The sequence below is a fragment of the Carassius auratus genome, chromosome 50 (genome assembly GCF_003368295.1).
Source record: "Carassius auratus strain Wakin chromosome 50, ASM336829v1, whole genome shotgun sequence".
Lineage (NCBI taxonomy): Eukaryota > Metazoa > Chordata > Actinopteri > Cypriniformes > Cyprinidae > Carassius > Carassius auratus.
In genome coordinates, this window is record NC_039292.1 from 14,233,279 (window position 1) to 14,255,045 (window position 21,767).

General features: G+C 37.6%; 2 protein-coding genes across 3 annotated transcripts; both read right to left on the bottom strand.

The window, feature by feature from the left end:
* Positions 1 to 1,249: 1,249 nt before the first annotated feature.
* Positions 1,250 to 8,633, bottom strand: igf2b (insulin-like growth factor 2b). The gene is made up of 4 exons (XM_026239371.1): positions 8,435 to 8,633; positions 7,107 to 7,257; positions 5,062 to 5,243; positions 1,250 to 4,226 (listed from the first exon to the last, which is right to left on the bottom strand). Exons 1-4 carry the CDS (start codon positions 8,501 to 8,503, stop codon positions 3,990 to 3,992), a joined length of 639 nt encoding a protein of 212 aa, XP_026095156.1. The 5' UTR covers positions 8,504 to 8,633; the 3' UTR covers positions 1,250 to 3,989.
* A 2,837-nt stretch (positions 8,634 to 11,470) lies between these two features.
* On the bottom strand, positions 11,471 to 19,075 carry LOC113067107 (tyrosine 3-monooxygenase). Of its 2 annotated transcripts, XM_026239373.1 has the most exons (14): positions 18,790 to 19,075; positions 18,090 to 18,161; positions 17,781 to 17,984; positions 16,726 to 16,900; positions 16,543 to 16,631; positions 16,044 to 16,111; positions 15,903 to 15,953; positions 15,650 to 15,795; positions 15,237 to 15,372; positions 14,330 to 14,399; positions 14,195 to 14,251; positions 14,010 to 14,105; positions 13,778 to 13,911; positions 11,471 to 13,014 (listed from the first exon to the last, which is right to left on the bottom strand). In XM_026239373.1, the coding sequence occupies exons 1-14, from the start codon at positions 18,871 to 18,873 to the stop codon at positions 12,855 to 12,857; spliced, it is 1,542 nt and encodes a 513-aa protein (XP_026095158.1). In that variant the 5' UTR covers positions 18,874 to 19,075; the 3' UTR covers positions 11,471 to 12,854. The 2 variants fall into 2 exon arrangements, with proteins under 2 accessions (XP_026095158.1, XP_026095157.1); XM_026239372.1 differs by lacking the exon at positions 18,090 to 18,161.
* Positions 19,076 to 21,767: the final 2,692 nt, after the last annotated feature.

Genomic DNA, 21,767 nt, shown 5'->3' on the forward strand with positions numbered 1-21,767 from the left:
GTGACAGAACTGTCTGTCTCAGGTGAAATAGTCTTTTACATTCAGTATAATACATTATTTGATCTATTAAAGGTACTTTCTACAATTGCTTATCACTGATTATTGCACCTTTGGAGGATCAAGTCATGATCGGTCATGTCTAGATGGTAACCATCTTTCTGTTACATTCAGATACTGTTTCCTTGGAGTTCTACACCAACACTTACCAACATTTAACATTTAGCAGCAGCACATGCACATCTACAGAATGAGGTTTGTCATCTAAAAATCACTTTATTTAGGTAGATAAATACTGTAGGTGTCTAAACATTTGAGGTCTGTGATTCAAAATCTAATTTAAACAAGAAACCTTTTGCAAAGCATTATAATGTAAGATTAAAAAAGATATATTGAAGGTTAAGTCACTATTAGGTCAAGTAAGCAAATACGTACAAGATGCTTGTCTGAACATTATGATTATCAGATTCTACATAAGCTTGGAATTCAAATGGGAAATTATAAAATAATTTAGGCATTGATAATATCACTTGCAATAAAATCGTGTTTCAAAATATATATATATATATATATATATATATATATATATATATATATATATATATTTTAAGCTAGATTTCTACTAGTGTTTCCTGATTCTGGATTCCATTGTGTGTAGATGAAAATATATGTTGTGATGATGCATCTGCCAAAAAAGAGAAACGCAGAAAACAGCAATTGTCAATATGAACGTGCGTCATCAAAGAGACGCTGATAAATCATAATTTCGTGTGAACGTGGGGATGTTAGAGTGAACACTGCTAGTTACAAAGTTTACAAGAACTTGATTGACATAATCCGAGTTAAACCTCACACTCTCAGAACAAAAAGGTACAAAAGCTGTCATTGGGATGGTACCATTTCAAAAGGTACAAATATGTATCATTTAGGTACTAATAAGTAAAAAAATATATATTTTTATATGTAATATTTAGGGTACTAATATGCATCCTTTATGGGGCAATAAGGTACAAAAGTATACCTTTTTGAAAAGGTAAAGTACCAGTGATGGCTTTTGTACCTTTTTATCTCAAAGTGTAGTGTGTGAAGCTGTTGTGCATCTGATCCCAAGCCAGTTGCCCACTGTTTGCTCACATTTTAGTGCATTTTCTTTTTCGTTGGCTAAAAGCATCAAGGAAATTCTTTGTAGGCCTCGACGTCTACTAAATGATTTACAATGCAACCAGGCAATAAAAACACATACACTTGCACATGACTGAAACATGTTTGATAAAATGTTTTTTTTATTGATATTAAAAATGAAAGTACATCAATTGTGCATTTCGGACGTTCTAGCGTGCAGAGGTTAAATCAATTAAAATACACACAGGCTGCGTGGGCTACTGGTATTAAACCGTTGCCAATGAAAGACAAATGATCCCTTCATTTTTAGCGCAAAAGCATGTGTTTTCCTTACATGCCTTTTACGCATGGAAAGTTAAGTAACCAGTTTGGAAATAACAACAATGGATGCAGTCCTTGCAGGAATAACAACAGAAAAATGGCAATGTCTTCGGAAATATGGGATGTTTTGAATAATAAAAATAATGATATTCATTATAATAATTGCACTGCTTCATCACAACTGATATGAATCAGATAAATATTCGATTATCAAGGCAGAGGGATATACTGCAGGCACTTAGACCTTTAAGTTTCCAGGTACTAAGCGATACTATAGTATCATTTTATGAATATGGGGCACATACAAAAAACGATTCTGAGAAACTGTAATAAAAAGAGAGAAAGAAATGGCCTTGTATTGGGTTTTTCACATAAATCCACTAATATTTCCTGAGTATTTGGGTAACTAAGTACGGTAGCCCTTCAACAACTGAGAAGAAGATAACATGGAGGACACCCCAACCGAAAGGAAATAAGAGGATTTAGGGCACATTATTTTAAGATGGCGAGTTTGAGGGGATGTATGCAACAGTCCACTCTTTGTGACATCTTAATGGATCTTGGCGACATCATATTGGTTTGGTTTTTACTTTGCTTTATGGCTACAGTTCAATTGCTCAGCAACAAGTGATAACATTGAACCAGGGACAACGAGACCCCTAAAACATGTCTTTCTCGTTTGTGGAATACCTTAAAGAAGCCAAAAAATGATGACGATACGACAATGAAAACGGCACTAAAGTGCCTTAAACCGTAGTGGGTTGTATACAATCATGGCATATAGAGAGGGTTATCCAGATCCTCGTGAGGAAAGTTAAACAAAAGTTGTTGTTGTTGTTTTTTGTCGTTTTTTTGTTTTTTTATAAACAGAAATCCATTTGGCAGATTAAAAAGCCATGCGGGAGGGACAGAAAGAGAGAGAGAGTCTTCTGAGTATGTGCCTATTTTTGTATTACAACATGCCTAAGCGATCCAGGCTACAGCTGCTGTTAAAATATTGATTTTAAAATAGCTCTGTGGCAAACCGAAAGGAAAAAAAAGGAAAATATTTTTTGGTACAAAGCATCTACAAAAAGCATTTACATGTAAAATGGGAAAATAAGAGAGAATATAAAATAAAATCCATCAGTTGAGCATCAGTGCTATGTATATTACTGTATTTGGACCAATTTTAATATATAATTTTATAACAAAATAAATAATGCCTTTATACAGTGCCCATATTTGTACTTAAACAAACAATAAAGAAGCTTGGCGGCTCATTACGCAAGATACAGCTCAGACTAAAGGAATATTACATGATGTCCCTGGAAACTAATTATAATATATATTTTCATATTTATTTCATATATATTTATATATATATATATATTCAAGTATTTGTTTTCAGGCAAAAGCATGTGAATACTACGGATAAACGTTAAAAATATATGTTAGTTGACATTATTGCGTTTTTTCCCTTTGAATTTATATTTGTGCCTTTTTTTCAGAACTGTAAAATAACGTTACAAAAACACAAAGCCTATTTTGCAATAACAAGAATGTCACGGTACCAGAAACCAAACTGGATCTTTTTTTCTTTTTTTTTTCTTGAAGCATGTTCACGATAAAGAACACAGAAAATACAAACATCCCACTTTTTCAAGGTCACAATGTCCCTCATCCTGCAGTGCAAAGCAGGGGTTTTGTGCAGCCACGCTCGAAAGGAGGCGAGTTCTCCGCGTGATCCCTTCGGCATCCCAACACTGCTCCTTCCTTTATCGCAATGGCAGCGCCGGAATCCAATGCATAGGTTGCGTCTTACATACACGTCTGCATGCAGCGATATCCCTCGTGCTCTTGTTTTCTCTTTAAAAAGTCACACTTTCCTTAAAACGGAAAGTTTAATAAAGTTTCAAAGAAAAAAAAAAAACTTGCTTTTTCAACCCCTTCTCGTTTGAGTCCATTCCCAAAGCTAGCACCATGACATTTTTTTGAGCTACACGTTCATAGTCCATAAAAAAATAGTGCCTTTTTTTTTTGTTTACTTAACAAGAACTTTGACGTAATCCGTGGCGATGTGCAATTCGCAGACTCTTCTCTGCTTTTTAATTTGTGATTACAAGGTGCTGGAACAGGAATCTAATTTTACAACAATTCCTTACAGTGTGGATGTCCCTTTATAGTTACAGGTGCAAACTAATATGTAAAAGGACTAAAAGAGAGATACTTTTGTCTCGGGAGAATGCGGTGGAATGGGTTCTTTCATGCTAGCTCAAGATGTTCCTCGCGCTCCGATGTCCTCCAAACCAGCGAAACGTTCGGCGTTCCGTGGCTTCATCGTTCTTTCCTTTGCTTCTTCACCTGAATTGCGTTCCTCTCATTTGTGATGTGCCTTTTTGTTGGTGAATGAAACAGCAAGAATAGAAACTGGAAGAGCGTGTGAGCACGTCTGGTGGGGAAGGAAGAAGGGTTGATGAGGACTGCCACAGAAATGACGTCAGAGACAAAAAAGCTTTGATCCCTTGTCTTTTTTTTTTTTCATTGACTCTGTGCAAATGATCCTGGTTTCACTTGTGGCTGACGTAGTCTTCTGTTTGAAGAAGGATTGGCGGCAGCTTGCTGGGAAGCATGATGAGAGGCCTATGGTGGTGCAGTTGCTCCTGGGCCCTGATTCTCTCCGCCTGCCGCCTAAACTTCTTGGCTCGCAGGATGGCGGGGACACCCCTCCGTAGCCTCTGGGCGGCCTTTCGTTGCCACACATCGTATTTGGAATATTTCACAGTCACGTGTTTTCTTGGGACCTCCTGTTTCAAAACAATAATAACGTTAGGAAATGACTATAGAGAAAGGTCAAGAGTTTCTACAGCATCATATAAAGCATTGACGAGATTCAAAATCTCTAAAACTCAGGCTTTTCGACTAATAATGTAAATGACTTTGTCAAAAATAGCCAAAAATCCTTCAATCACCAAGACAGTAGCCTGAGAAATTATCTTCTTCCTTAAAGGGTTAATTCATCCAAAAATGACAATTCTTTCATAATTTACTCACCCTCATGTTGTTTAAGTCCATACAATGAAAGTCAGTGGGGTTCATTGTTGTTTTGGACCCCATTGACTTTCTTTGTGTGGACAAAAACTGTAGAAAAATTCTAAATCATAAATTCATAAATTCAAAATTCATTCATTCTTTTGTATTCTGCATATGAAAGTCATAAAAGGTTGGAATGACATGACGGTCAAACTATTTCTTAAACAAATATAAAACATAATAACATAGAACAAAACTCTATGAAAACCCAAAATGGAGACTGGCAAGTAATGAGATAAAGGCATTTCCATTTGTTCCCAATGTTCAACCACCTAGTCAACATAAATGCCATTTTGAGAGATGCTGGTTTTGTAACCCAATCTAAGAACAGGAAAATTTCAACCTATGTATGACCTTTTCTATCATATCATTTTCCACTTGCTCATCAGTTTTGTGGCAAACCTTGCTTACTAGTTCCTTACTCTGGCCTACTGTTTTCTTTAACCCACATGCAAGGATGCACAAGTTCAGCAGAAAGAACAGGACAATCAAGATGGTGAGTGTGATAAGGTGCTGGAGTGTTTTTGTTGTTTCCCACGGCTAACGTACCTGTTTTAATGCAGGCATCACCGGAATGACCTGTAGGGATGTGGCTGAAACATCCCTCTCTGACTTGGTAGATTTAGCGCAGTACTGTTCTAGAAGAGCTAGGTTACAGCTGTTAAAACAACACTCTTCCACAATCCCACGATTTTGAGAACGTCGACTATTCGTCCTGCTAGTTGGTCGACCTGCAGTAATGGAAATGAAGACAATGAGTTCAAGACACTTTAGTACTGTTCTGGTTACATGTCAGACAAGTACTCAATTCTTTCGTCATTTACTCACTCTCAGTTCCAAACCTGCATTCCAAACTATTATTTTGTTCATGCAATGAAAGTCACTGGGGCCTAATTCTTTTTTGGACTCCACTGACTTCTGCTGAATGGAATGTTCCATAGAAGAAAAAAAAAAGATATACAGCTTTGGAAGGACCTGAGGGTGAGTAAATGTTGACAGATTTTTCTTATTTTGGGTGAACTATCTTTTTAAACTGGTCTCCCAGCCTGGGTGATAGTCTAGACGGATGGGTCAGATGATGGTTTAGATGGGTTTGTGGCTTTTGTCAACTAGTCAAGTTCAGAGCACATTTGTCTAACCAGCGCACTCTATTGAAAAATCCTGGGTAAAAAAACCTACGCTGGTTTGCTAATAATTCCTGTTCTAAGCTAGTTTCCAAGTCTGGCCAAGGTGGTGTTTATCTGGATGACCATCTATACATCCAGAGCGACTAGCTTTAAAGTGGAATAAAAAACAAAAACTTACACTGGAACACCAAAATAGCCAATCTTAAACCAGTTAAGACTAGGAAACTAGCTAGTTTGAGCTGTTATAGCAAGAAAGAGATTTGTCTCAAACAGTCTAATCAGTCACCATCAAACATGCAAACACATTCAACAAACCCTACTAACAAGTCAATGTATTTAAATTACAGTGGCCTGATTATATTGTCAAGGCAGATTTCATTATCGATTCATTGTCTTTTGACTGGGACGCATTTGCGGGGTATAATAAAGCCCAAATCTGTGGCATAAAACTGTGGCATAAAACTATGCCATCTATAATTGAGCTGTTCGAAATCGTTTTCGAAGAATTCGCCAGCAACACATTCCCAGGAACGTGAAAGCCTACAAATAAGACTGTGTGAGAGTTAAAGGGCAAAAGTCTTTGCTTCTGTTTGGATGAGTAAATGGTGGATATCCTTTGACCTTGTCCTTTGCCAGCTCAGCAGAGATAAAGAGAGCATGAAAGAGAGGAAAGGGGGAGGGGTGGAAGAACAGACTTGGCATGAAAGAGCAAAGATACGGGACACAGTAATGGAGGGGAGGGAGCCGGACTGGGAAAAGGAAGGAACAATTGATTTTCAGTCAAATATACCACAAATGATTTTCGCTTCTCATTCTCGCAATCTTGATTGCAGGATGGGAAACACTGAACAAGAGTGGATCTGGTGGATAGAGGGGGGAAAATCTGCGCTGGCCCAAATTGGATAATGATCTTTCGGGGTAGTTAGGCTTCTGCGGCCAAAAGAACACAAAGGCCTTGTCTGTTTGTCAGTGCTGGCGTGAGGAAGACGACAAATATTTAAAAAAGTTGTGCTCTCGACCCCCTCCTTGCATGCGAGTGGAGTACAACCAGCAGATGTATCTGGATCCGGATTGTACGATCGGCAAGCATTGTATTAAACATATTGGTTAGTATCTGTTACGCTAAACTAGTAATGAAGCTGGCTCAATCCATTCAGCCGTGTAAGAGGACAAACAACTATTTTTTTTCAATTGAGTGTATCCTGGGAACATTTCTGGAGAGGTGAATGGAATGCCACTTGGGTACTATTACTTTCCCTGACGGAATGTGCAAGTAAACAACCGGGCCATTGTGGCTCATTTAGCATCCCTTTCATATGCAATCACAGATATCGCGAGAGAATGCGCCTAGTCAGCACAATCTGCCGAGACTTCGCTCGTAACTCTGGTCATTGGTGACATACAATTGCCAAGGGTTTCCAACTCCTAAGCAAAAGCAAAGACAATACGATGTGCAAATATACGTACTGAAATAGAAACCTCTGTCTCCACACACAAACTGTAGTGCGTCCACCAGCTCTCCGCCACATAATGTTTCAGCTGAAGACACTTCCAAGGCAGACAGGGTTAAAAAGAGTATGCATATGGGCATTCGTATGGACCAATGCATCTTTATGACCTGTGGAGATAACGAGTTTAAGTTAGTACACACAATTTTAACGTTCATTTTTAATGTACAAAATGCATACCTGAACTTAATACTGAACATCGTCCTTAAGTAATTATTATTAGCTTCCTCAAGGCATTGAATTCAGTAATGCTATACCATTGACTTTTCAATTATCTGCCTGATGACATGGTCAAAATCAGTTTGTCAATGTACAGTACGGAAAAGCATGACTTAATGACCTGGAAAGCATGTATAGTAGTTTACAAAGGACTGAATACACTGTTTGTGCATGCAAGTTTAAACAGCAAATAAAAGCATTTCAGAGTCTAAATATATTTTGATTCGTTATACTGAACATTTTACATTTCAATTGCAATGGTGCTGGTCCGGTCTGTTAAATAACTGTTATTTGTTTCTTCAGTGCAATCCTATGCAGTTTTTTAATACACTGTGCATGTCTGAACAACAAAATTGTCTTTTTCAATTATGCATGTCATTTTTCACTATATAAGATGATGTTTAAAGGTCTAAAGACCCGCTGATCAGTTATCCTTGGGTATCTGTCATTAATTCCCCCAGTGAATTAAATTCACCAATGCAATTCTTCAAATACACTGGGAATCTACATGCATGCATCGACTTTAATTATCTGCTTGACGCTAGAAGATGAATTATCAAAGAGCGTTTATCTCCTACTTTACACTCTTACACAACGTTCAACAAGTTACAAGACCGCTCAATATACCCAGCTATTTCATTCCTCACAACTCAGCATATAATTTCCTTAAATCCAGCTCATTTAAACTGCTGTCGCCCCCTTGCGCAACTTCTTTCTCCTGTGCGAGAATCCGGAATAAAGTGTCAAATCAGTTTTTATTTGGAAAGCGCTTTTTAAAATACACGTTGTTTCAAAACAGCTTTACAGAAATTCATATTGTTAAAATTTACAATGTCTTATAGTCCTTATTTAACAGTTTAGCGCTGTCTAACTGGCTGTTTAGAGCTGTTAGCTGTTTAGAGTGGCAAAAACCTCTCCAATGCATTACGCGGACCGCTCGTGCAATATGTTTCTATTTTTGCTAGTCTATATAAACAATTTATTTTTCTATTTAAGAAAACGCAACAAATGCAATCATCTCCAGATATGTCCAGGATTCCTCAAAGCTTGTAAAAAGATTGGCTTTACCTTATTTATGGAACTGTCTGTTCTCAAGCAGGTATGACAAACAGAGTGATGTTTTAGTTGGTCCTCCATGTCAACATAGAAAAAAGAATAATAAAAAATAGCTGTGCTGTTGTATTTGGTTAAATAGGTAGGTTTAGTTTCCCCAGTTGGTGTTAGGATGATGTGTAGAGCTGTCCCAAAATCAGGCGACAGGCAAAAGTTCTCTGAGAGAAGGATTATATACCCAAACCCGCCCCTTGACACCCCCCTCCACCCCCCGGGCCTCTGGTGCGCATGTCCGGGAGAGGTAACACTCGAAGCGGTCAGTGATTCTCCAGCAGTCCGGCCGAGTTCCCTGCTGCAGTTTTCCAAGAATTCCAGGTCACAAAAAGGTCAATGAACATTAGAGAATATGTCTTCATAACACCTTATTAAAATGTCCAACATTTCGCTGCTTTCATAAAATGTAACGACGCTTATAGGTATCCCCTAAATGATTTTACCAATTAATACATAAATAAATTTGATCTGATGATCTGATACCAATTAATACATAAATAAATGTGCAATAAAACAATAAATAACTAAGAAAAATAATACATACTCTTATTAAAAACAGATGCAAACAACAGCTCGATATTTCGGAAATGCACACGTCATCGATCTCAGAGCGTTTAACTAGCAGAGTTCCTAGTCGATGTGTAGGATTGTAGAATGGAAAGTGGCCCGGATGATCAGGAGAGAAGATGAAACGCTTTCTGCCGTCATTTCCTCTGATATCCACCTGCCTTATCGATCCTCACGCGAATAGTGGCTGTAATGATGCTAATTCACTTTACAGGCTGAACATTCAGAGCACTGAGAGGATAATGAAGAATTAGCTGGACTTGAATTGAACTTAAATTGGTTTGATTGAATTACTTGGAAATGTCATCCATCACCTGGCAAAGCAATAAAGGCCATTATTTGATGCGGATGTTATTCTTCATGGACACTTGTCTCCATCTGATATGAAATGCAGGGCCAAAATGTCTACTACTGCCTTACTAGAACACCTCTTAAAATGGTTTTACATGATAATTATATATATATATATATATATATATATATATATATATATATATATATATATATATATATATATATATAATGGAATTTCATTAAGAATAAACTAGGTTACTGTTATTAAAATACGGGTTTTTTTAAGTTAGCTTGGATTGGGCCAATGAATATATGGTGAAAACTAATTTTAGGACCAGACATCTTAATTTTCCATCTTTAACTGCTAAATAAGCCAAGAAGTACATAAGTGAGTAGTTATGCCAAACACGAGAATGACTGACAAAACGTGGGGGTCAGCGTTCACAAAGGTTGCACTGTGACATGACTCATTTGTTTTGCCAATAAAACGTGTTTAATAGCGTGAGGTCTGTGAGAATTTACAGAACTAGAGAAAAGAATCGCTCCTGTGGCGCCTCTGCTGGTAAAAGGGAGAATAGCGCTGCATAAAAAAAAGGGTCCTGCTGCTGGCATGAATTATCAATGCACTCTGTTACTGGAAGCACCATTATAAAGACATTAAACCTCTCTTCCTCTGTCTCCTATTATCCATCAGATGAGGGAAGCAGGAAACCCAAAAGATCTGTAGGGCCTTGCAATAAATCATTTACTCCATTCACTAAGCAGCATTTTCATCTTAGTCACATTGCCACGTATGATAATGGATAGAACTGCACGTGATACAGGACCAAGCAGTCCAAATCATTACAGGTCATCGATAAAAAGCTCAGGAGACTTTATGTAGGCTACAGTCAGCAGTATCTAATATTTAGCATTTAGTTTCTCTCAGGTTGTGTTCGGGTCGAGAGAATATTCTTTCTCCTGAAAATGTTATTTAATGTTATCACTTTAGACTAAGATTTACTGACTTTGTTTACACTGGGAAAAACTACTTCCACCACAAAAAAAGTAAAAAATAAAATAATAATTATAATAATTGAGATTTTTATTTTATTCAACCTTTTTACACTTGTACTGTTCCCGGTCAAAAATGACCAGCCTACAAAAAAATAGCTTATAAATCTCTTGTTATGCAATATGATCACCTAATATTGCTAATCTTTTTGTCAGCTTGTTTTCTTTCAATTAGGACTGGTTTTGTTTTTATTTCTGGAACAAATTTTTCTTAGGCCTCATTAATCTGAGTTTATGTACCTGTAATTTAGTCAATATTAAATACAGTTTTTCTTACATTGCATTTTTCTATATTCTATATATTTATATATATTTTTGTATATTCTATTAAATATTATTTTTTTCTATTAAATATTATTTTTGCACAAATAACTTTTTTTTTCACTCAAAAACCTCAGATTAATGTGTCCTACGATAAATCAGTTCCAAAAACAAACACAAAACCAGTCCTAATTGAAAGAAAAGCAAGCTGATATAGATATTGCATAACGAGATTCACAATCTACTTTTTGGCCAGGAACACCCTAAGTGTTATAGAGATTTGAACACAACCTGAGGTTTAAACTCAGTGACTTCAATTTAATGGTCAAAATGATGTAAACTACAATCTTGGGGAATATATCGTCTTAGAGGAATATCATGCACCTACTGATTTACTACATGACGCATTCAACTGTGGGATTCTTACCGTCTTCATAAAATGTATTTAGTGGTCACTTGCGTATTCGAATGGCAGATCTTTCCCACTGACTGGGTCCAAGATCTGAGTCTTTATCCCATTCCTAACCTCATGATGTGACCCTTATGAAAGCCCCAGTCATTATGCTGTCCTGTCCGCTCACCCAAAAAGTGCTTGTGTTGAACGCTTCACCTACATATATGCCTAGACTACCATCTGGTGGTGGTTGTTTTATCTAAAATAAAACATTTCAGTCAGGTCAGTTCATGCAGAATTGCTTCAAATTTCCATGAAACCAACATTCTCAGACTGTAAAAGGCATTTATGGAAGGGGCGACTGAATATAACGTCAGAAAGTCATCCACAAGTATAGTTTGCGATATTTTTCAAACATCATTCTTATACAGTTTTCTTGCAACTTTATTAACGCTTAAATAACAGAAATGGTATTTTCACTCACTTTTTATGCAATTGTTTGCAGAGACTATTGCAACATTTACATTCATATTTCATATCTTCTGGAGACAGATTCATATAAACAGGCACCAGTCATTAGGCCAGTATTATTTTATGAATGATTCGCCATTCAGGATTAATAAAATATTTCTGCTATAGGATAAGCTCAATGTATTGATGGTCTATTTTTAGAATATATTTCGAATACTAATACATTCAGAATTTGTGTTTATAATACACATTTGATTATATACAGGACATATTTCAAGTTTATTTTAGTGTAGTACTTCATTGATATTTCATAAATAACTTTTGGCTTCAATAGCTTTAAGAATTAGATTTACACTGGGTATGTTCTATCTCAAAAAAATTTATGTGTCACATTTCTTTCTTCTATGGGACATGAAAGAAGATATTTTGAAGAATGTTGGTAACCAAACAGTTTTGGTTTCCATTGACTTCCATTTCATTTTTTTATGGAAACACACTCATTAATGGAACAAAAACGGTTTGGTTACCAACATTTAAAATATATAACAAGAAGACATTTTGAAGAATGTTGGCAACCAAACCATTTCAGTTCCCACTGACTTTTTATTTATGTAGCCCATATAACAGAAGTCAACGGGAATATTTAATACCAATATTTAAAATATCTACCAAGAAGATATTTTGAAGAATGTCTGCAACCAAAGGTTTTGCTTCCCATTGACTTCTACTTTTCTTTTTCCATTTGGTGGAAATCAGTGAGAATAAAAACTGTTTGGTTACCAACATTTAAAATAGCTATCAAGAATATATTTTGAACTAAACAGTTTCGGCTTCCATTGACTTTCATCATATTTTTTTGTCTACGCAATGAAAGTCAATGGGTACGGGAACTGCTTGGTTTCCAACATTTAATATTTTTTTACCAAAGACTTTCTTTCATCTGTGGAACATGAAAGAAGATATTTAGAAGAATATAGGTAACCAAGCAGTTCTGGTAACCATTGACTTCCATTCTATGACTTCCAATGGGAATCAAAACTGTTTACCATCATTCTTCAAAATATCTTCTTTCATGTTTCACAGAAGAAAGAAAGTATTTTAGGTTTGAAACAACATACATAATGATATAAATGATATAAATGACTTTCATTTTGAGGGAATAATCCTTTTAGGGTTTCTAGAATGAACTTCCGATGTGAGGTTTTCAGGTTGGTACTCAGCGTTTTAAAAGCAACAACGTCTGGAGCAGCAGATGTGGACATAGACACACAGCATATCGATGAGACGGTCACATATGAAGCAGAGAGGAAGGGGACTGCTGATTGGCTCCTCACGGCAGAATCAAGCCAGCACATTCAGGGCATCTGTGAGATTCTTCAGTTCGTCTTTAATGGTCTCCAGACCCTGCTTGATCTTCAGTGGGTTGTCCAGCACTTCTATGCTGTCTGTGTACGGGTCAAACCGCACCGAAAATGGTCTCTTGATGCGCGTCACATACGCTCTGTTTTAAAAACAAATGAGTATAATTATTGTCATTCAAACAACTGTAATTATAAAATCGCGAACAATTAAAACAATACGTATACAATAAAATCCATTTATTGATCACTACTTGCTGTATTTGTAAGAAGTATTTTAATCTTTGTGTTTTAAATACTAAAAATATAAGTTAATATAAGTTAGTAAATAAATAATATGAAATGCTTTATGCATTCTAAAACTATTTTGCTTATAATACATGGAATTAATCATATTTTGTCTGACTACAAGACCATTTCAAATTAATCAGAAAAACTACAATTTCCCCTAAATATTCTTACATATTTTAACCGCAAAATTATTACAATCTTGTTATGCATCAACTAAATAAAAAATAATAATGAAAAACTAAAATGCAAATGTATGTAATATCCTATTTGTATTTTACTGGCGAGCATTTGTTTAATTTTGTATATATTTCTGTTTTTCATTTGTTCAGACACAATTTGATCTGTTTTGAGAATATAACTGTACACATTTAGATGTTTTTGTCATCATACATCCATTATATTAAATTTAATTTATTCATTCATAAGAATATGCAATTGTATGCGGTTATAAGTTTAATAAATAAATTCATTCATTCATTCATTCGTAGAATGTAATTGAATGTAAATGCATCTATTTAGAAACACTTTTTTAATGGATTTATTTTCACTGATAGTTAATAATAAGATGGCCCAACACACAGTACTGACAGCAAACGAGTATTTAATGCAGCTCACCTCAGTTTCTCTGTAGCATCTGAGAAGCTCTCAGACACAAAATAGACGGGCTGGTAAGTCTGATCCTGGTACGGCTGGACAGCTACGATGTCCGGGTCAAATTCTCGTCGCTCTGGCTCATCTGAGAGAGAATGCTAAGAAAATGGGTGACATTAAATGTCAAATGCTTTTACCATAAAAAATATGAATAATGAAATAAAATTGATTTAATAAATGACAGACTGCCGCCCACCACCAGCTCGCCATAAGAGGAGAGCAGTCCTGCTCCGTACGCTTTGACCGTGCCTCCCTGCTTACACAGTCCGAACTCCACCGTGAACCAGTACAGCTGAAAACACACAGCACAACAAACACACTCACTGCTTTAGTAGAGCAGAGCTTGATAAAGCTTGTCAGATAAAGATGTTCTGGACTCACTGTTGACAGTTTCTCAATATCCTCATCAGAAGCTCCAAGAGAGGCCAGACCAATGTTCTGAGAGAACAGATTTCACAATAAAGATTGAATATGTGGGGAAGATATGAGATACGTGCATAAAGTTGACCTTTTTACCTGAGAAAACTGTGCAAATGTTCTGTCAGCCAATATTGGTACATGTCCGAGAAGTTCATGGACACAATCCCTGGAGAGGAAAACATAAATTTTCTGTGATTATTTGTGACCCCTGTGCCATCATTTACATAGAGTGAATATTACTTTTCACAAGTGGGTATATCATTTTACAATGTTTATGTAAATGCTTCTCTTGTGAAAAAGAAGGGCACCTTGCTGCAATGAATGAGCACTTGTAGTGTACTTCAAATATTAAAAACATTGGTAGCCCTTTATTTTACAGTCCTGTTCTGTTCCCCATGTGCATACTATGTACTTATTTTAGTAGTTACAATAACTATGTAATAACTAGGTACTAACCCTGAACCTACCCCTAAACCTAACCCTACCCCATGTAGTTACCTTGTATTACCAGAACTTTCTTAGATAAATACACTGTAAGTACACTATAAGTACATGAAAGTACATGTACTGTAAAATAAAGTGCTTTTGTTGCGGATAATATTAATGAAACGATGGCTTTTACCACATTTTGGTATAAATGTAAGCTCTAATTTGTTTTCATTTAATTGCAATTAACACACAATTAAATATTCAAAAGCACTGGATTCAGTTCACACTTGGGTATTCTCTTTTAAAGCATATTATTTCTGTAATAAGTGCTCTTTTTAAAAGTATGCCAAAGTGTGTTTCTTTTCTTTCTTTCAATGGTTACCACTTATTATTATCATTTGATAATTTCATTAAATGTATATTTCAGCACCTTTATATTAATCGACCTTCATTTTTTGTGGTTTGCTATGTCTCAGAATGTACTGTACCAAGCAGATGTCTGGATGTAAATCAAATGCATAATAAACAGGAAGTCTCTTCATAAATGTAAACAGTGGGACAGGAAGTGTCTTACGGTTCGGGCGAGTGCATGGGGGAGGAAGCGTGCCGTATGTATTGTGTGCACTGGAACACACGGAACGCCAGGCTGGCCAGAAAATCCCGAGCGGAGAGCAGACCTGCCACGGGACGCAGCTGAAACCCTGTGCGCTCTTCATACAGTGCACAGAGAGAGAGAGAGAGAGAGAGAGAGAGAGAGAGAGCAACTCACTACATTGTTATGCTGGTGTTTTGAGTTGGTTACTATGATGTTAGTATGTAGTTGATGAGTGGATGCTTTGGATTGGTTGTAAATACACTGCTACTAATTTCTGTTCCTGGCAGTACTGAAGAACTTCAAGAAACAAACATGAGTTGATGTAATAAACAGAATGTTGAATGACTTATGGGTTGTGCTGTTTTCTGGCTGTGCTATAACCAGATTTGTACCTTTTAAGAAGCGGGACACATCCTCCAGCTGAGGGATGTTATCAGGACTGTAGCCACAGTGTTTCTCCAGTAAGTGGAAAGCCTCTAGATGTTCACTACAGGCGTGGGTGGTGTACAGATCTCTGAGGGTGGAGTAGACCTCACGCCTGCACACACATTAGGTTGCATGTGAGAAGCTTGAATGAAAAACACAATGTGAGGATCTCTGAATGGGTTTCGGCAAGGATTGTTTGTTTGGTTTAGAAGAACGCACCATGTTTCAATCTCCTCTTCCATATACTCCACTCTGGGAATCGGTTCTCCTCTGGAAAAAGAGACAGCTGTCATTCAAATATCTGCCGAAATTTCCAGACAAGCAGACACTGCATGGTAAACACGGTTGCTTGCAACATACTGTTTGTATTTAAAGGCAATGTCTCCAATCATCTTCCGTCGTTTTCTGTAAACAGGGTCAGTAAATCCCTGCAAAATGAACCAAAAATATCAAAAGTGCTTGTAATAAAACATTTTGGGCTGTATAAGTCTTTCCCCACCAGTGACAGAATTTTCCAAATTTCTGTGTTTTCCATATTTCTGTGATTTTATCAGCGTTTTGTTCAAAATGTTGCTTTTTTTTATGAAAAAAAAAACACCTTCAAATGCTGATATAATAAAAATGCATAAAGCAAGTTTTTATGTTTAAATGCAGAGGCTCTGTTTTTTATTTTGACGTATTGCATTCTTAGGTATTCATTGAATAAAATTCTGGGGGCCGTGAGATTTTTGTGCAAATGGTCAAAATGATTGAATTATTTTCTTAAAGCACTGGCGGCGGAATGAGTTAAATAAAAAATACAAGACAAAATTGATGCAAATTATTTTTATTAGTAGAGACGAACTAATCCAGCACTTACTGGATGATCCTGATCCAGATCCGGATCAAATTTGGTGACGAGATGATGACATTTATCCAGTTCAGCAATTTTTCTGGGAAACCAATTAACTGGTGAAAGACAAAAGCACAAACACTAAGCATAACTGATTTTCAGATAAGGACAAGATAAAACAAAGCAACATTTTTCTCATTCTAGGCTCACATTTGACCTCTTTAGTGGTTTTGACATCCTCTGCGCTTCTCTTGAGAGAGCTGACCAGTGTGCTGACGTCTGACAGGTGGACCTCGCACTGAACGTAATACTCCAGATCTTCCAAACCGTCCTTTGGTTTTCGGCTGGGTCTGGTCTCAAGATGATGGATCTTGGCTTCAAATGTCTGTAGTTGAACAACACAATAAAATTCAAAAGAAAATGCAATAAATAAATAAATAAATGGCCATATTGTAGTAATGCCATCAGACAGAGATAACTCTAATGGTAGGAATTTTCTTTATTTAGTTTGAACTGTCAAATGTGTAATACATATAAAATCTATCTATAACATTAGATTTTCAAATGGAGAATTTAAATACATATAAATAAATGTGAGAATCATACTAAATATTAATATGAACAAATATAAATGAGCAATTAATTAATAAATAAATAAATACATTTTAGATGTAATTTATTAGATTTTTTTTCCATTTTGTTGTTACCCAAGAACATAGACATATAAAGAAAAAAATATTCTGTTTTTTCACATATTTAGAATAAATGTGTACATAAATATATTTTAGATGTAGATTTTTTTTGTGTTTTAACAATTTTACATTTAAAAATGATTATATTCTTATTCATATTTAGATAAGTACATTATTAAATACGCTAAGAAAATCTATTCTACATATTCTGACTTTAGATTAGACATTAAATAAGACATTAAAATATACCATTATTATTTTTTTCTGACAAAAAAGTTTTCTAGTTAATGTAACTGCCAAATTATACTTTAAAAAATACGTTTATTCTGATATTAAACTGAAAAATTGACGTAGCCTGCAGTATAACTACTATTTTATATTTCAAATTAAAGAATACGTTGTCAAAAAATAAAAATAAACAAATAAATAAATAAATAAATAAACAAATACAAATAAATATTCACATATGATTCTTATGTGAGCCCATTAGGATTCTTATTAAGATCTTTTACCGTTTTCTCTTCAGGATATCTGGTCTAAAAGTATCTTTTGCACAGAGAAATCCTGGCTTGCCTCAAAAACCTTGAGAGTGCGGGACAGCGCTGGGCTCTTTGAACTCTTCAGTGAGAAGAAGAGACTGAGCAAGGCTTTCCCATCGCTCTCCTCAAACACGATCTGCTCGCTGAGTCCCGCAGCCTCCGCCGCCGCAGCCGCCGCCTCGCGCTCCTTCCGCGCGTCCTCGATCAAACTCTGCCGCCTTCCCACAAACTTCTGCGACTGTTTGAAGAGAAAAGCGCGATTCGTTTCAAGACCACACATTCAAGTCGATCCATTTTAAATATCCATCTAGACCAGAAATAATAATAATATAGCCCTGCTTACCTTCTGGACATCAGATGGAGGTGTTTTACATCTCCAAAAGCGCATAAGAACTTCAATGCAGTCTATGTAAACCTGTCATATAGTTCAGACTTAATCATTTGCTTTTGAGCCGATGTTACAGTTACGAATAGACTGCTTTCCGTAGCTTTTGATCACCGCGTAATACTGTGCGTAAATCTCAGTGGAGAGTCTATTTACGCACAGCAAAACAGTGATCGCTAGAGATGGACGTGCATCAAACATGCTACATCCCATTTGGAATAATATCTGAGAAGTTGTTATCTATCACAATATTACAAAAATGTATGAATTCAACTGCATTATAATAATCAAACCAAACGGCACATGCAAATTAATGCAGAGCTAACTGCATGAACGGCACTCTATTGTTTATTCTCATTTTGTATTTATTTATTCGTAATGTATAAATCTGTCTACAAGTTATTGTTTTATATTTGAAACAAAAAATGTAACAAGAAATAAATGAAATAAACTTCTTTTTTTTTTTAACTGTGGTACATTTAAATAATTTTGTTATTACTGAATTTGCATTTCTGTATGAATTCATTGATGTAATAAATAGTTGTTGTTTTTTTTTCATGACGAATCTCCCATTAAATTTAATGCGTAAAAGCATGTTCTTTGTTTTTCTTTGTAGTCTTAATTGTGACTGTTGAAGAGGATCAGCTGTGAATCTTACCGTGATGGAATCGGAGCGCTCGAGCTCAGACGCAGCTCTCCGCACGCTCTTTGTGGAAGATGTGGAGCTGCTTGAATTCGGCATATCGGAACAGATGAAGGTTAACTTGTTCTCTCTTGGGACTGCTCTTTACTTACTTCCATCTGTAGCTTTCTTTCCCTCTTATTTATAGAGATGATTTCTCCAGACTGACGTCAAACTGACCCCCTCATTCTCCGTCACTGAACATCTCGAATCTCCTCGCACCACATTTGTTCACAATTTGATTCTGACTTTGCTACGTAACTGTCTGTTTACATTTCCAGAGCTTGTCTCAATAAATCATTCTCCTTTGTCAATTAGCGAATGAATGAATGAATAAACAACCTGCACTGCAAAAAGTGAGGTGACCTTAAACAACATTTATATTGATTTGACCCGAAAAGATGTGTTTTGTTGGTATAAATGAATCTATTTAATATTAATTTATTTCAAATGATGCCTTTAGGTTATTTATTTATTAGATAAATATTAAATAATATTTATTAAATACTTTGTGTTTTAATTTATGTGTGTGTGTGTGTTTGGTTACATATCAATAAGTATAAAGTTATGAGTAAATATTTGAAAATTCTAAAATGTCTGTGTATGTGACACTGACAACAAAAACAGTTTTAAGTGTACATTTTTCGAAACTGAGGTTTATACATCACCTGAAAGATGAATAAATAAGCTTTCCATTAATTTATAGCTTATTAGGATCAGACAATATTTGGCCGAGATACACTGTTTAAAATTCTGGAATCTGAGATAGTAAAAAAAAAAAAAAGTAAATAGTAATAAATAATATTAATCAAAATACTGAAAAAATCGTCTTTGAAGTAGTCCAAATCAAGTTCTTAGCAATGCAGGATCAAAAATTTAGTTTTTATATATTTAGAGTAGGAAATGTACAAAATATCTTCATTGAACATGAGCTTTACTTAATATCCTAATGATTTTGGGCATAAAAGAAAAATCTAACATTTTGACCCATACAATTTTTTTTTTTTTTTTGGCTATTGCTACAAATATACCCCATCAACTTAAGACTGGTTTTGTGGTCCAAGGTCACACACATACATATAGTTACACACGGACTCGAGGACAGAAGGTTAGAGTTTGACAAGTTTTATAAAAAAAACAGGTATATGAATAATTCTGGAGAGATGCAGGCGAATGAATCCGGAGGAGGTGTTGAGTAAGGTTTCGATGGCGGAGATTGATATAGGCTTTCTCTGTAACGACAGTGGGGTGACCAGGATGGAGGAATCATTGCACACTCCTCGGGGGAAACGCAGGAGAATAGAACTTGGAGGAACACAGGAGACACACAGGAGGGACAAGCTGGAGACGCACAGGAGGGACAAGCTGGAGACGCACAGGAGGAGACACACAGGAGACACACTGGAGGAACGCGCTGGAGACACACAGGAGGGACACACTGGAGACACACAGGAGGAACGCACTGGAGACACACAGGAGGGACACGCTGGAGACACACAGGAGGAACGTGCAGGAGACACACAGGAGGAGGGACACACTGGAGACACACAGGAGGAACGTGTAGGAGACACACAGGAGGGACACGCTGGAGACACACAGGAGGAACGTGCAGGAGACACACAGGAGGGACAAGCTGGAGACGCACAGGAGGAGACACACAGGAGACACACTGGAGGAATGCGCTGGAGACACACAGGAGGGACACACTGGAGACACACAGGAGGAACGCACTGGAGACACACAGGAGGGACACGCTGGAGACACACAGGAGGAACGTGCAGGAGACACACAGGAGGAGGGACACACTGGAGACACACAGGAAGAACATGTAGGAGACACACAGGAGGGACACGCTGGAGACACACAGGAGGGACACACTGGAGACACACAGGAGGGACACACTGGAGACACACAGGAGGAACGCACTGGAGACACACAGGAGGGACACACTGGAGACACACAGGAGGGACACACTGGAGACACACAGGAGGGACACACTGGAGACACACAGGAGGAACGCACTGGAGACACACAGGAGGGACACGCTGGAGACACACAGGAGGGACACGCTGGAGACACACAGGAGGAACGTGCAGGAGACACACAGGAGGAGGGACACACTGGAGACACACAGGAGGAACATGTAGGAGACACACAGGAGGGACACGCTGGAGACACACAGGAGGAACGTGCAGGAGACACACAGGAGGGACACGCTGGAGACACACAGGAGAGACACGCTGGAGACACAGAGGAGGGACGCGCTGGAGACACACAGGAGGGACACGCTGGGGACACACAGGAGGGACACGCTGGAGACACACAGGAGGAACGCACTGGAGACACACAGGAGGAACGTGCAGGAGACACACAGGAGAGACACGCTGGAGACACACAGGAGGAACGCGCTGGAGACACACAGGAGGAACGTGCAGGAGACACACAGGAGGAACGTGCAGGAGACACACAGGAGGGATACACTGGAGACCCACAGGAGGAATGCGCTGGAGACACACAGGAGGGATACACTGGAGACACAAAGGAGGAACGCACTGGAGACACACAGGAGGGACACGCTGGAGACCCACAGGAGGAACTTGCAGGAGACACACAGGAGGAATGCGCTGGAGACACACAGGATGAACGCGCTGGAGACACACAGGAGGTACACGCTGGGGACACACAGGAGGAACATGCAGGAGACACACAGGAGGAACGCGCTGGAGACACACAGGATGAACGCGCTGGAGACACACAGGAGGGACACGCTGGGGACACACAGGAGGGACACGCTGGAGACGCACAGGAGGAAAGTGCAGGAGACACACAGGAGAGACGCGCTGGAAACACACAGGAGGAACGCACTGGAGACACACAGGAGGAACGTGCAGGAGACACACAGGAGGAACGTGCAGGAGACACACAGGAGGGACACGCTGGAGACACACAGGAGG